Source organism: Danio aesculapii, chromosome 16 (genome assembly GCF_903798145.1).
Source record: "Danio aesculapii chromosome 16, fDanAes4.1, whole genome shotgun sequence".
Classification (NCBI taxonomy): Eukaryota; Metazoa; Chordata; class Actinopteri; order Cypriniformes; family Danionidae; genus Danio; species Danio aesculapii.
In genome coordinates, this window is record NC_079450.1 from 52,032,794 (window position 1) to 52,049,136 (window position 16,343).

A 16,343-nucleotide genomic window follows, 5' to 3' on the forward strand; every position below is an offset into this window, starting at 1 on the left:
ATGAACTCTGGGAGTCCTGCAAAAACGCTTTCTTTGCCATTCCAGATGACTTTATTAATAAGTGATTTGAGTCATTGCAGAGATGTATGGATGCAGTCATCCAAGCTCATGGGAGTCAGACACAATATTCATTCGTTTTCCACTGCAACATGACTTTATATTCTATACTGGATATTATTTCTGTTAAGTGACAAGACTTTTGTCTAAGCAAAGTCAGACTTTACTGTCCTAATGAAATAATTAAAAATCAAGGCATGATCATATTTTATTTTGGTAAAATAAGCGTAATCTAGAGGCCTTTGCCTTTCATATAAGCCACTTCTGATACCAAATGATCAACTAGAAGCTAGAGTTATTATTTGTTCATAAAACCTAGATAGGTGACATGACTTTTGTTAGGTAGTGTATATTATAGCTTGTATTTTTATGGGTGGGAAGCAAGGTAAGCATTTTTATAAATGAGACCCCAGGTGTGCTGTGATCACCTGAAAGACGGGAGACTGCAGGTCTCGAGGACTCCCCACAGCCATATAACTGCCCTCAGAGTCAGACATGATGAGCTCCTGCAGAGAGTCTACCGAGCTGGCCTTCACTGAATTACCCAAACCTGCGCAAAACACAATCATGTAAAAAATACAGCATACAAACTAAAAGCATCTGCATTAATGAATAGTAATGTACAAATGACCTTTGAGTGCACTGCAGATCATTGACTCTCAAATATTAACTTGTTTAATATACAGATAAAGTCCTTATTAGCCTCCTAGAATTATGAGCCCCTGTATATTTTTCCCCAAATCTGTTCAACGCAAAGATTTAACACATTTGTAAACATAATAGTTTTAATAACTAATTTCTAATTATTGATTTCTTTTATCTTTGCTATGTTTCAAGATACTAGTATTTAGCTTAAAGTGCAATTTAAAGGCTTTACTAGATTAATTAGGTTAATTAGAAAAATTAGGGGAATTAAGCAAATCATTGTATAACAAGAACTGCAGATTCAGCTAAAAACCTTCTTTAATGTTCTACTGAAAGAAAAGTTACCTACAACTTCAATGGCTTGAGGGTGAGTAAACTGGGTGAACTACCCCTTTAAGGCAGGATTAATGAGTTAACCTGGAGTGGGCGGGCTCTGAGTGACATCATTAGGAGGGCTCTGGATGACATCATTAGGAGAGCTCTGGATGATGTCAGACAGGTTGTATCCACCAGAGCTGTCGGAGCGGCGCCGCGGTTTCTTCTTAGCCCTCATCTTGGCCTTCTTCAGCAGACTCTCACTAGATTAAACACAGTGAACACTCTGAATACAGATGAACAGCTCTACACAAACATGCTTCAGTGTTTAGGAAGGGCAGATTTCACACCTGGAGTGATCGGCTTCAGATGTGCTTTTACAGTCCACAGCGGAGTCCCACTCTTGGTCTTCATAGGCGCTGAGATCCGGAGCGTCGGCATACGGCGTGATTAGCCGTCTCTGCATGGCTGGGATCTGAAAGAGTAGACTGAGGTGAGGATTCCTGAACAGAGCTTTTAAGGTCATGGACACACCAAGCCAATGCCAAACAAATAGCTCCAACAAAAAGCAACGGTGTTGTCTGCTTGCGCTTGGTCCTGTTTGGAGCAAAATATGCTCTTAAACACACCAAACGGACCACAGCCAACCAAAACAAGAGCATGAAAATATACAGTTGAAGTCAAGATTGTTAGCCCTCCTCAATTATTAGCCTCTGCTGTACATATTTACCTAATTTCTGTTCAATTTCTGTTCAATTCAAAAAAGTTTTTCAACACATTTCTAAACATAATAGTTTGAATAACTCATTTCTAATAACTGATTTATTCTATCTTTGCCATGATGACAGTAAATAATATTTGACTAGATATTTTTAAGAAACTAGTATTCACCTTAAAGCGACATTTAAAGGCTTAATTCAGTTTGTTCTGTAGACTAATCGAATAAAAATATTGCTTAAGGGGGCTAATGATATTGACCTTAAAATGGTTTCATAAAAATATTCTAGCCCAAATAAAACAAATAAGACCTTCTTCAGAAGAAAAAAAATATTATAGGAAATACTTCCTTGGGTGAATAATTGACTGTATTTTCACACCAGCAGGGGGCAGTATCTGTTCTCTCGTTCCACAAAGTGAAACAGGAAGAAGTGTAAACAAAGCAGCGTTTATTACTATTTTAGCAATTATTACTACTATTATCACAGTTATTGTCCCTCACCATGGAGGGATTTGTTTATGCAAATATGTTTGATTATCGTTCGCAAATATTTGAGAAACGTTCTGATTGGTTGCTGATTAACCAATCAGAGTGCTCTCTTCAGCCAACAATCGAAGCTGATTCCAGATGCTAAATCGGGCCAACTCGAACCAATGTTTTCCCAACTAGAAGCGACATGTGGAACACACTAAACACACTAGCTGGAGCAATGCTTACTGATGGCCCGACAAAGCTCATGACTGACTGATTGCCTTGGTGTGTCCTTGGCCTTTAGGAACATTCCACTTTTTTTTTTTTTTTTTTTTTAAGTGCCCAATAGTTAAACAGTTAAGTTTTACCATTTTAGAATCCATTCAGACAATCTCTCGGGCCTGATGGGAACACTTTTAGCTTAGCACAAACCATTGAATCTATTTAGACTATTAGCATTCTCACTCACTCAAAAAAAAAAAAATTACAAAAATAAAAAATAAATAAAAAGAAACATCATTTTCCTATTTAAAACTCTTCTGTAGTTACATCGTGTACTAAGAACAACCGAAAATGAAAAGTTGCTATTTTCTAGGCTGATAGAGTTAGTAACTAAATGTGTAATAATAAAGACTACAGAATACACAACACATGTCACTCGTATATTTTTGAATGAGGAAAAGTGCAATATGGCAAATGAAGCACCGCCTTCTAGTACAGGAGCCAATTAACGATCGCTATAAACTGCCGATTATAGCAAGGGGCTTGGATCAGACGTGTTTTTACGAAATTCTCTCACTTAAAGCTAAGATGCCTTGAGGGAGATTAAATCAATGGATGATTTTCATTTTTGAGTGAACTAACCCAAAGTAAGGATTTGAACTCACCGTTCTCCTGTACGCAGCCGCTACATCCACGAGGACATCATCGCTCAGGATCTCCAGCGCTCTGACAGACAGACATTCAAAAGTGTAAAGATCTTTTTCTGGATTTATTTTTTTCAGCAAGCATACATTAAGCTGATCAAAAGTCAGAATATATATATATATATATATATATATATATATATATATATATATATATATATATATATATATATACACACACACACACACACACACACACACACACACACACACACACACACATATACATATATATATGTATATGTGTGTATATACATATATATATGTATATATATATATATATATATATATATATATATATATATATATATATATATATATATATATATATATATATATATATATATATATATATATATATATATATATATATATAATATATATATATATATATATATATATATATATATATACATATATATACATACATACATACATACCACACACACACACATTTATACTCCTAATTGTGACCATTTATTCCATACTGGACCAGGACAAAACTTTAATACTAAAGTTATTTATAATATAACAAAAAAAAAAATTCTATTTGAAATAAAAGCTGCTGAACATTTTATTCTACAAAGAACACTGAAAAAGAAAATCATCATAGTTTCCACAAATATGAGGCAGTATAACAGATTTCATAGATGAAGTGGATGATAATATTAATAATAATAATAATAATAATACTTGATAATCAAATTCAGCTTATTAGAAAGACTTCTGAAGAATCCCAAACACTGTAGTACTGATGTTGAAAATACACAGAAATGAGTTACATTTTAAACCAATCATAAACAAAACCATCATTTTGAATTTGTAATGGTCTGAGTGGGGATCGAACCCGGGTCTACAGTGTGGTTAGCAGTAGTTCCTTTCTACATGAGCCACGTCAGCTACCGGTGGCCCAAGAGCAGAGGAGAAACAAAGTTAGTCCACAACGTATCAATTCCAAAAATAATACAGTCTTTTACTGAAGAGGATTTGGCAAAAAGGAGAGACAATATCTCTCTTCAGCCAGGGTAGAAAAAGTACAACAAAAATAGGAAATCCGAGCTTCCCAAAATACATACAAAATAAAATAGACACAAGGGTCTCAGAACAATCAAATAAGAACATAGCAAGCAAAAAATCTTGAGAATAACTTAACTGGACACTGGACAAGACAGCTGATAGGTAAGGTTCAGGACTGAACACAGAACAGGATACAAAGCAGTCTTATATTCACCTTATTCTTCACGTACAAGCGGGGGCAGCCATTGGAATCTTTTTGGCTCGAGACTTCCGGTCTCAATCACGTCCATTCATTTTTAGACGTTAAAAACAGCTCGGTTTGCTGCTTGATGTTGCAAACTGACATTTTCTTATTATATTATTCTACTTTGTCTGTATAGTCATGAAAACACTTGCGTGTAGAGCCAGTAGTTTGACCATTTTCTGCCGTTTATTATTCCTAGTCATTTCTCCCATAGTCAGCTGAGTCGGAAGTTCTAAAACAAATCGCAAAAACGAGCGCACTTCCGCATCGAAGAATAAGGTCAATAGAGCAAAGAACAGGTGGTGGTGATTAGGCTGATTACAGGGGAGTTTAAAGGAACAAGAGTCACTACCGTCATCTAATGGTAAGGAGTATAGTGCAATATCGCTGCGCCCCCTGGTGGTTTGGAGGTAGTGATTAAGTGCTGAGATATTACAGAATTACTATACTTTGTAACAATTCTGTTGTATCTACTGCATCTTTGATATAATAAATCTAGCTTCGTCAAAATATTTAACCATCCTACCTTCATTGTTAAAACACAATACAGTTGAATAAGGTCTAAAGTGAACTGAGGACATGCAAGCTATTAGGTTTGAGGGCCGGTTCAGCCAAAAATGTAAATTCTGTTATAATTTTCTAATTTTTTTCTTCTGTTCAACACAACGGAAGATATACTGAAGAATGCTGGAAAAAACAGTCAATAACTTCCATAGTATTTTATTGTTCCTACTTTATAAATCAATGGCTGCTTTTTCCAGCATTCCTTAGTATATACTGCTTTGTGTTCAACAGGAGAAAGAAATTCAATAAAGTTTACTACCACTCGAGTGTGAGTGAATGACAAGGACATTTTTGGGAGCTGTAAAGGTTTATGCAGCAAATTTAAGAGTCTTGATCTTACTTTGATTCCAGGAGCGCCGCCATGTTGAGGACGATGAACTGCAGACAGGACAGTTTGAGCTGCTCTGCGTTGTAGATGGTGGAAAACTCCAGCAGCTCTGCAGCGTTCTTCAGCGTCACTGCACACAATACAATATATCCTCAGGACACTATTGTCTAATATTGGTGTCAAAATGTGAGAGCAATATTAGAGTACAAATAATATAGATAATACAATAATAAACAATACAGTTTAAATGTTCTTAAATAAATGCGACATTACACGTTATGAAATGTTTAAAGGGGTTTTTGTCCTAACATCTGCACAAAATGTCTATTTTAGAAATACTTTCCATTTCTGTGATGTAGCAGCAAAACAACAGCATAAACTACAATGACAATGGTTCCCTCAGGTACTGATTATGGGCTTTATTCAATGTTGAATGCTACCAATGTGAGTTTGAATACCATTCATCACGTCATTTATAGCCATACTGAATGCTCCAGCAGATCTTGAAAATAAAATAACTAGCAAACGGTTTTAAAATGAAAATCAGAATGGTGACCAAACCAACATCAGTCGCTCAGTAGTCTATGTACTTTTAAATATGTATGAATTAGATTATAACGCTTACTATTTCGTTGGAAGCGCAGTGGCTGCTATTTAAATTAACGGCTGGTATTAAAAGTTTGTGTCATGTTGTGTCGCACTTCGTTTGATGCAAACAGCCAAATTGCTTGTTTCTGGAATGTTGTTTTTATGTTATTACAAATATCTAGCATTCTGAAATGAAACTATACAACCAAATTAATTTTAAAACATACATAACAAGGAGTAGACGTACATTTCTCAGCGATGACGACTTCACAGATCTCCTTCAGCCTTGTGATGAGCAGCTGATCGGCCACCACCAGCACATTACACACAAACTCCATATTCACAGCATCTGTATGAAGAGAGAAACAGATGTGGATCACACACACGCGCGGACAGATGCAGCAGATGTGATTCAGGCCTGAGTGTATAGTGAACCTCTGACGGTGTGAGACTCGTCGGTGTAGATGTACTCCAGGATCACCTGCAGGACCTCAGAGCTGATGGGCAGACTGAGCGCAGAGCAGCTGGTGGCCTGAAGAGGGCAGAAGACAGCAAAAAAACACTTGCAGTTTAGAACTTTGCTTAGAGGTGCAGTTCACCCACAAGAAAAAAAATGTATCTCAAATTAATCTCCCTCAAGTGGTTCCAAACCTTTATGAGGTTTTTTTCTGTTGAACACAAAAGCTATTTAGAAGAATGTTGTAAACTGGTAATCACTGATATCAATAGCAGAAAAAAACAAATACTATAGATTAGGGGTGTTAAAATTAATTGTTTTTTCCGTGCACTGCAATGCAGATAGGGACAATTCGACATTGGTTCAGTAATAATCATAACCAGTTATTACGTACTGACGTCATTTATCTCCTATTCGCGACGCCGCAGTAGAATACTATGGCGAAGGAGGCGAGGGTGAGTAAATAAAACGCTCCTACTACTCAAAAGGTAGATAATTATGCACAGTTCAACTGCTTGTGAGTTTGCTGGATAGTCTTTCATACACAACGAAGGGGGCATAGCACACAAGCCGCTATTTTACTACTGAGAAATGCTCTCTTGGCTGTTAAAGCGATACTTGTGGATCCAGACACTAGCGTGCCTGAGATGCGAGTTTTCTCCACTGTGTCTATTCTGGATTACCTGTGATAACCGCGTATTATGCGCATATAGACTGTAACCGCGCATATGGACTGTAACCTGTTCTTCCCGCGCCACTCATCGGTGAACAACGCTTTCATTTCTTTTTTTTTTTTTGAACAATGTATTTATTGTTTTTGATTATGCAAGACAGGTAACAAAAAAAAAAAAAACACAATTCCATTTTCTCGCAATTATTTCCCACCCCAACCAAAGAACATCACTCTCTTCTCCCCTATAGAATTACACTGAATTCTCTTACAAGAGACAAAGTTATTGCAAAACAAATATTGTTAGGTACCCAAAAACCATGTATACATTGCTGTATTTTAAACATAAGTCACATTATCCAACAAAACAAAATACACATAAAAAATAAAATAAAAAACCTATACTTAGTTAGACCTCTTGTTATAAATGACCAATATTATTGTTGTCAATGTAGTAATTAAACGGCTTCCATATTTCTTCATATACATCCATTTTGTTTTTAATAACGCTTTCATTTCTAAAGCCAATCGCAGCCCTCTCTGTTGAGCGGGTGAAGACAATGACCAATCATAAGACCTCGTTTGACAGCCCTCAAAAAGCAAGCGGGATAATATTTACATTAGTTTATTAGCTAGAAATGCTCATGCTGTCTTCTGTGCATGTATTGGAGTTGTGTTTGATCTTTCTTTGAGTAGGTCAAATTAAAGGAACAGTTCATATATCTTACTGCTTGTATTAAAGGAAAAAATTGTATTACAAATAATATATAAATATTAATATATTTATAGATTTTATTTTTTTTTAATTCTTGTGTTGTGAAGAAAAAAAAATCTAATTATGTATGGAAAGCATCGTCAATGAACCGTGATGCACCTAGATATCGAATTGAACCAAATCTATGGCATGATAATCGTAACCGAACCGTGAGACTAGTGTAGGTTCACACCTCTACTATAGATGTAGTCAATGGTTATAGATTTCCAGCTTTCTTCAGAACATCTTCTTTTAGGTTGAGCAGAAAAAAGAAACTCAAACAGGTTTGTGGCAAGTAAAAGGTGAGTAAATGAAGACAAAACATTCACTTTTACTAGTGTTTCATCATACCTCCATCCAGGAGCTGCCCAGCATACTGTTGAAATACTCTGCAGAAAATATTAAATATCAATAATAGTAAGACTAAATATGACCGAGTCTGAATGCAGTATTTGAGCTCACCCAGTCGAGCACAGAGGATACACTTGTGGCAGGGGAACTCTTTTCCGTCCACAGAGCGCAGCGAAACGTCGCAGAGATGCGAGCTGAATTCACACAATGAAAACATCAGCATTTACACACACTGAAACAGAAACATGAGCTCAGATGAGGAGAGGAAACACCTACCCCTTCTTCAGGGTGAACCGAGGCTTGTTGCCCCTTTTCTTCTGTAAGCCCACACTGATCTTCCCATTCTCAAACTTCACACCATCCAGCCTACATATGGAGAAAACATTCAATTACAACACAGGCAATAATAAAGCCCTCTTTTACATAATTGTGACAGCGCCATGAGATGAAATGTTCTGATGAGAGATATTATGCATGCTTATAACAACAGTCATTAAGTGTCATAAGCTCAGTTATATTATTTTAACTGCACATTGTCTAAAATGTCTTTGTTATGACAACATGGCATAAATACTGTACATCATATCCTGTCTTAATAACCTGATAATAATTCATTATTGAAAAGTTGTTCAAATGCAGAACGGGTTTAGATAAAAGACGCAAAATGAGGGATAACTCTACAGGAAAAATCAGATTAATAAAAATATTAGTGCTGGGCAAAAACAATCACGTACAAAATAAAAGTTTGCTTTGAAAATTTAAGTGTGTGCACTGTGTGTATTGATTATGAATACATACATTCACACAGGCTTGCATTTATTTGAGAAAATGTGTATTTAGATTTAATAGATATGTGTATATAACACCGAGATGCCCAAAGTCTATGATTTGGCCCACAGTCCCATCTGATGAAGAGGGTTGGGGTGATTGCCTTTAACACAGATCATCAATTCTAATTTGACGTAAGCTTTGTTGTTTGTTTTACTGCTGAGCTACAAAAAAGCAAGCTGAAACAAAAAGTTTCAATCAAATGTTGTAAATGAATCTGTTTTTTTTTGTTTGTTTGTTTTTATGTAAATACTGTCACACACAGAGGACTACGCAGAATACATCAGTAAGCAAATCATGGCAAAACTAGTGTAATTCTATTTGTTTTGTTTTTACTGTAACAAGTGCATTATAAAATGTAAAAAAAAAATTAACTATTATTAAATAAATTAGGAAATTACCCATGACAAATATATTTACCTCCAGCCCACTAGCCTCAATCATGTTTGGTTTTTGGCCCTTCATAAAAAAAAAGTTTGGGCACCCCTGATATATATATTAATCATTGCCCAGCACTAAAAAAAATATTAAAATAAACATTAAAAAAATTAAATAAAAAAAGATACAAATTAAATAAAATATTAAATAAAAATGAAAATAAAAATAAAAATTTACATTTAAAATAAAAATTTAATTAGATAAATAAACTTATTGGGAATTTCACAAAAAAAAACAATGCTGTACTTGGTTTTAAACGTAACTTTATTCTTTCATAAGTTATTTACAAGCCCCCTCACATATACTAATCTGCCACAAACAGGACGTATATTACCAACCATTCCCATTTTATTAAGGTGTATTCATATAAATGGCCCACCCTGTAGATATGTTTTATTATTAAAATTGTATTTTTTTTTTACCTTGAATTTAAAATTTAAATTTTATTTATTTTACATTTTTTTAAATTTAATTTGATCTAATTTAATAAAATTTTATCTCATTTAAATTTTATTTACATTTTTTATTTGTTTATTTAATTTATTTTATTTTATTTATTTTAACTAAAATTATTTAATCTAATGAAATTTTTATTTTAAAATGCAAATTATATTTAAATTTTATTTTAATTAAAAAAAATGTTTTAATTTTTATTTATAATATTTGAATTTTTTTTTTTTGTGCTGGGCAATAATTAATATATAATCAAACAAATTAAACAAATACAATAAATAAGAAATGCAATAAACAAATAAAAAATACAATAAATAAATAATTTATTAAATAAACAATTAAAATATATATAACAACCCTGATAAAATTATTTAAAAATATTTTTAAAAAACAAAACAATAAAACACGCTCACCGTGCTGACAGACTCCCTAAGCCCAGTTTTTTGGCGACTGCCTGCAGCATCTTCACAGGGTTTTGTCCATTTTCAGCAACATTTTTGACTTTTTTCCCAGATTTGTTGTTTTTGCCTGCTGTTTTCGGTTTTTCTGCTTCCTCTCGCATCTGCACTGGAAGAGAGCGGTAGACATCCAGAGCGGATCGTTTCTCCAGACCAAGAGCCTGCAGATTGTGGATGAGCCGCTCTGACTCTGGCTCTAGCACTGCCTCCGGCTCCGGCTTGGAGCTCCGGTTGCACTGAGGCATGATGGGACAGGCCCCGTCCACCAACATATCACAGGAGTCAGTATAGATGAAGTTCAGCGCCTGCTCCAGCAGCTCCGGGGGAATCTTCTCCAGCACCAGCAGGTCGCAGCCCACCGCGTCCTCCCCCCGCCTTACTTCTCCATCACCCTCTCTCTCGGCCTCTGGCAACAGAATCTTCCGGAAGAAGTCGGAGCGCACAGACAGGATGTATTTGTGAGCAGGAAAGGTGCGATCGCCAGCCTGAAGGGTGATGTCGTGGATGTTGTCGGTCTCATCAGCTTCGGCCAGGAGACGCTGGAGGTGCTGGGAGAAGGAGGACGCAGAGATCGAGGGTACTTCATACAGGCTGAAAAACAGAGAGGAACAGATTAAGAATCAATTGGAGCACAAAAATTTGATTTTTAAAATTGAGATTTATATACCAAATAAAGTTGAAGTCAGATTTGTTAGACCACCTTAATTATTTGCCCATCTGTATGTTGTTTTCCCCAATTTCTGTTTAATGAAGATTCTATCAACACATTTCTAAACATAATAATTTCTAATAACTGATTTATTTTATCTTTGTCATGATGACAGTAAATAATATTTGACTAGATATGTTTTAAGACACTTTTATACAGCTTAAAGTGACACTTAAAAGCTTAACTAGGTTAATTAGGCAGGTTAGGTAATTAGGAAAGTTATTATATAACCGTGGTTTGTTCTGTAGACAATTGATAACAAATATGACTGAAGGGGGGTAATAATATTGAGCTTAAAATGGATTTTAAAAAATTACTAACTGCTTTTTTTCCTTTTGAATTTTATCTAATTTAATTAATTTTATTTTAATATAATTTTTTAATTAATTTATATATTATTTAATTCAAGCTTTATTTTATTTAATCTCTTATTACATTTTTATATTTTTTTATATTTTATTTTATTTGTATATATTTTTTGTGTTAGGCAATGATTAGTTGTGATTAATCATAACCAAAATAATGTTTGTTTATAGAAACAGAACTACACAAAATAATTTTGTTACATAGACATTTAAATGTGTATATATATATTTTATATCATATACACATATATTTTACATCTAAATACAAATACAAATTTTCTAGATAAAAAAAAAATGTTTGTTTTTTATTTGAATTAAGCAAAATAATCATGAATGATTTGTCAGACATGAATACCTTTGTAAAAAAAATTAAAATAACCAATCAGAAAATACCCATACACAAAAAAATAATAAATAGTTTAATCAACTTCTGGTTGTTTAACGTCAGTCTGTGAATCTCCATTCCTAAATAAACTAAAATATTGTTTATTCCTCAGCTTTATTATTCCATATTCTTTTTTTTGGCATATTTTTTATACTATTTATTCATTAATTTATTCATTATTTATTAATTTATTTATTCATTAAATTTAGGCAGAGATTTTTTTTTTTAAATGGCTAATAAACCAATAAGCTAAAATAACAAAAAATATTCAGGCACATTTATATTTCAGTTGATACTAAAACAGTATTTTCAGTTGTATTTTAGAGGTTGGTAAAAATAACACCTGTTGCTGTTTATGTCATCCACAAATATAAATCTTGTGAATTCCTCTTTTTTTGAGCTCATGTCGTACATAGTCATTCAAAAAATTCAATGTTTAACTTAGTATGATAAACAATTTGGACGAAAATGCTAAAATCCAAACAAATGACTGCTAGTTTAGTCACATGCGTGACCGCAGTCGTCATCAAGATCTGCACCTGGTCTTGGGATCCGCTTGTAAAACTCCAAAATTGCGTCCATTAGAATCCATGATGATGCTGACGGCTCGATGGACGTAATGAAGCTTCTCCAGGCGGATTCGTTCAAAAACACTCCCTCCGTCAGAGTTACCGGACACCTCCAAACCATCTGACACACAACAAAGATATGCAATAAGTCCTCCATTTCAGCCTCTTATTTAGAAAAGTGTTTAAAAAGACACAACATGCTAAGCTTGTTTCATTAGAATATCTAAAACAAACACCAGAATATATTTTGCTGTGCGATTTATTTTGCTGATTTATGACTTAAAGGTCCCATGAAATTAAAATAAAGGTTTTTTTAGATGCTAGTATCAGAATTGTTAATTTTTAGGCCAAAACATTGACAAAATTTGTGTTTATGAGATGATTTAAACAGTTAAAGCTTGCAGTTTGTCATGGTTTTATTCAAGCCAGCTCATACTTCAGTTTCTCATCAAATCTACTGACCAATCAAATGCTCTCTTGTATCTGCCATGCCCCGCCCTCTTCAAGACTTGCTTTTCATTTGATGTGCTTGTGCTCAATCACACTCTCACCGGCAGAGCGATAATATTAGGGTTGGGCAATATTGCAAAAATAGATGATCACTATATCATGCTTCATATCATTCAGTATCGATAATTATTGAATATTTTTAACAATACTTTTAGGAATATTAGTATTTTTTTATTTAACCACTTTAATTTTATTTACCTACATTCCTAAGGCAAATAAGTCAAAAGTGTTAAAGAGACTCGTAAACTTAATAAATAAAATGTTACGATGTGTGTTACGAAGTGTTTGCGATGGTAAAGGTAGATCAACATCTGTAAGGTGTCAATAATAATGATACAGTAAACCTCTAACTCTGTAAACGAAACAAATTATGATGATCAGATATGAGCTTTCAAGTAAAAGAACAAACCATCATTATTCAAATGCATACTGCAACATTACAAACTGTGAAGTTGACTGACTATATTACCCACTATGCTAAAAAATCCTTCAGATGCTAGTGGCTGAGATGCACAAGAAAAGAAACCAAAAAGCCAATCTGGCGAAGGCATGGGACGATAACCGTTTTCAAGGTATAACCGTTTTCAAGGTATACCGCGGTTTGGAAAAGTCAAGGTTTTAAAACCGCCAACATTTTCTGTAATACCGTTTCCAAAGGTATGCGTAATATTTTTTATTTACATTTTTGTTTTTTGTTCTTTAGGACAACAGTATCTCCAGCAGAAATTATCTCCATTGATGGCGTTTTAAATTGTAAAGAAGTGTGTTTTGAAACTAATGAAGACAGCAGAAGTGGATAATTAATTTGAATTATTCAGCCTGACATGTTTACTGCTCCAAAATATTATAAATCTTTTACAAAATGAAATATGTTGCGTTCAAAAGGGATGTCTCCTTTTTTACACAGACATTTAAAAAGACATATAATAGAGCAGTAATCACAATACTGTAATACCGTAACACCGTGATATTTTTATCCAAGGCTATCATACTGTCACAATCTTATACCGGCCCATGCCTAATTTGTTGACATCCTTTTTTATTTACAATCTCTTCACTGATGCTATACAGCACTCATTTTCACGTGTGTTTTCATTCTGACCTGAAGTCACAAGCATGAGTGCGTGGATTACTTGAATATTTACAATGAGATTTGCACTCGTAAACCCCTGGCGTCTCTCGTAACAAGACGACCATCAAGCGTTTTCTCAGAGGATGACAAACAGACATCCATTGCTGCAGCTCCGATGCAAGCTTATGGAGAAAAGTAAAAAGCACTGCAGTGTTTGGATGCTCTGTGTTTGTCTGAGGTAATTAGTCTATCGTTATTACTGAAATGTGTATATTCTATACAAAGTGTAAGCAGATTGGTTAGTTTTACTTACATGAATCGAGGTGCGCTCGCAACATTTAGAAAAGTTGAGATGTTTTCAACTAGGTGAGGCTGGAAAATGCGCTTGCACAACATGTGCGTGTCGCTCTCATGTGCGCGTCTTGCAAGTCGCACCCTCCATTAGAAATTACAAACTTACACCCTAAGTTTATTGGCAATGCTTCCAAGGTGCGCGCTCAGCTGTCAAATTTTAATAAAACTATAGCGCTTCATACCAAAAACATTTTTTTAAACATTGACAATGGTGTTCAGCCAATAAATATTGATACTTATTTAAATCGCCCAGCCCTAGATAACATGATATAATATTGGCTGTTTTTTAAAGAAGGGGAGGAGCTACACTGTCCCACCCCCTCTTCATGTTTACTTTACTCATCCATCAACATGATTTCTCCAGCCACATTCAAAATATATCTTTGTTTGTTGTGAATATGCGCCCTCTAGTGGATAAAATGACATATCGTGCCTTTAACTGTACCTTTTTTGTCTCCAGCTTTCTTGTATTGGCCATGCCACTGTCCACTAAAGCCCTCGCCATCCTGAGTGACAAACATCATGCTGTTTTTACTGAGAGCGATGTCTGATACGAAGACCTGGCGCCCATACGCCCAGCGACACAGCCTTGCTGATGTGCCCACAGAGCGCCAGGAAAACACCTGAAACAACAGAGAACAGCAAATTTAACAGAATGATGAACATTTATTGTATAGACCTTTTTGAGGGATGTAAACAACAACAATGGTCCTAAAGTATTTCCAGTTTTAGATTTTTCATTTCTACAGCTTCTAAGAACCCAGAAAGCTTAACATTAGTTATAACTGAAACACATCTCATTACAATTCTGAAATGGAACCGCTCATGAACCAGTAATATCGCCATATTGAAATAGTCTATATACAATAAATTAACCCTTGTGTATTGTTCAAATTGACTACCCTTTCGTTATGTTTGGGGCTGTTTTGCCCCAACTGACTTGTATTATAACGACATTGTTTGAATGCAAAGCCATGACACACCATATATTCACGCATTCTTGATTGTTTATGGTTGTTTTGCCCCACTGACTTCTATTATAACTACATTTTTTCAATGCAAAGCCATAACAAACCGTATAATCGTGCATTCTTGATAGTTGGTGGTTTTCCCTGTTGGGAAGAAGTCAAATTTGTCATTTTTACTGTTGGTCATCAGTTGGCATCATTAACCCTTTAGATAGGCCAGTGATTTTGGGCTTTTAAATGGAGTTCTATAGAGTAAAACAGCAAACTATAGTGTGTTTACCATGTTCTGAGAGTTGAGGTGCTTTTTTTTATTTTTTTTTTTACTCAGACGTAATAAGGCCAGTGTGCAAAGGTCTCTCTTACATACATACACACACAAGACAAATTATTTAATTATCAATTGCACTGCAAATGATGATAAACAGTACAAATTGCAAATCTGATGTCTTCCCAACAGGAAATACCACCAACAATCAAGAACGTGTGATTATATGGTGTCAAGGTTTTGCAATCAATAAATGTGATTATAATTGAAGTCAATGGGGCAACCACCAACAGCCACCGCACAGCCACCACCATAATATTATATATATATATAAAATACATATTAGTGGATCCCTAATGTCAAGTAATTTTAATTGCTAAACTTATTTAAGGAAGTACTTTAGACAAAATTGAACAGAAAAATATTTTAGACCTCTAGAGTTAAAAAATAGTTTAACAACTGCCTCGGATGTAAAGGTCTAGTACAGTACATCACTTACTCTTCCAGTTTCATCCAGAGCCAGAATCACCAGCTTCTCTCCTCCACTATCATGCAGAAGCTGAGGGTCAGTACGATGATCCAAACTACCACCGCTGACTAGAATTTTCTTCAGGTTGAGCTGTCTGAAGGACAGGACAAAGACAGTATTAACAGCAGTGTGCCCAGTCAACGTTTTAAATAAGATACAGGATAAAACATTCAGAAATAAACCACTGTATTTACTCCATGTTTTCATAAGAACAAACTCTTGTTGCACAGGAGGATAACATATTTTTTTCATACTTAACTACCTGTGCCACAGAACATGCAGATGAGTTTGAGGAGTTTCGACACATGATTTTTAAAAATACAAAAATCTTGTGA

General features: G+C 34.7%; 1 protein-coding gene across 2 annotated transcripts in view; it reads right to left on the reverse strand.

The window, feature by feature from the left end:
• ibtk (inhibitor of Bruton agammaglobulinemia tyrosine kinase) overlaps positions 1-16,343 on the reverse strand; it is a 60,305-nt gene that overhangs the window by 11,759 nt on the left and 32,203 nt on the right. For both annotated transcript variants that reach the window (XM_056474841.1, XM_056474840.1), the window contains exons 9-22: positions 15,979-16,102; positions 14,692-14,869; positions 12,281-12,431; positions 10,238-10,873; positions 8,382-8,471; positions 8,217-8,299; positions 8,106-8,143; positions 6,309-6,405; positions 6,121-6,222; positions 5,298-5,415; positions 3,094-3,154; positions 1,368-1,492; positions 1,120-1,280; positions 486-607 (exon numbers count right to left, since the gene is read on the reverse strand). In XM_056474841.1, coding sequence (XP_056330816.1) covers positions 486-607; positions 1,120-1,280; positions 1,368-1,492; positions 3,094-3,154; positions 5,298-5,415; positions 6,121-6,222; positions 6,309-6,405; positions 8,106-8,143; positions 8,217-8,299; positions 8,382-8,471; positions 10,238-10,873; positions 12,281-12,431; positions 14,692-14,869; positions 15,979-16,102 — 2,086 coding nt within the window. The remainder of the gene's footprint in view (positions 1-485; positions 608-1,119; positions 1,281-1,367; positions 1,493-3,093; positions 3,155-5,297; positions 5,416-6,120; positions 6,223-6,308; positions 6,406-8,105; positions 8,144-8,216; positions 8,300-8,381; positions 8,472-10,237; positions 10,874-12,280; positions 12,432-14,691; positions 14,870-15,978; positions 16,103-16,343) is intronic.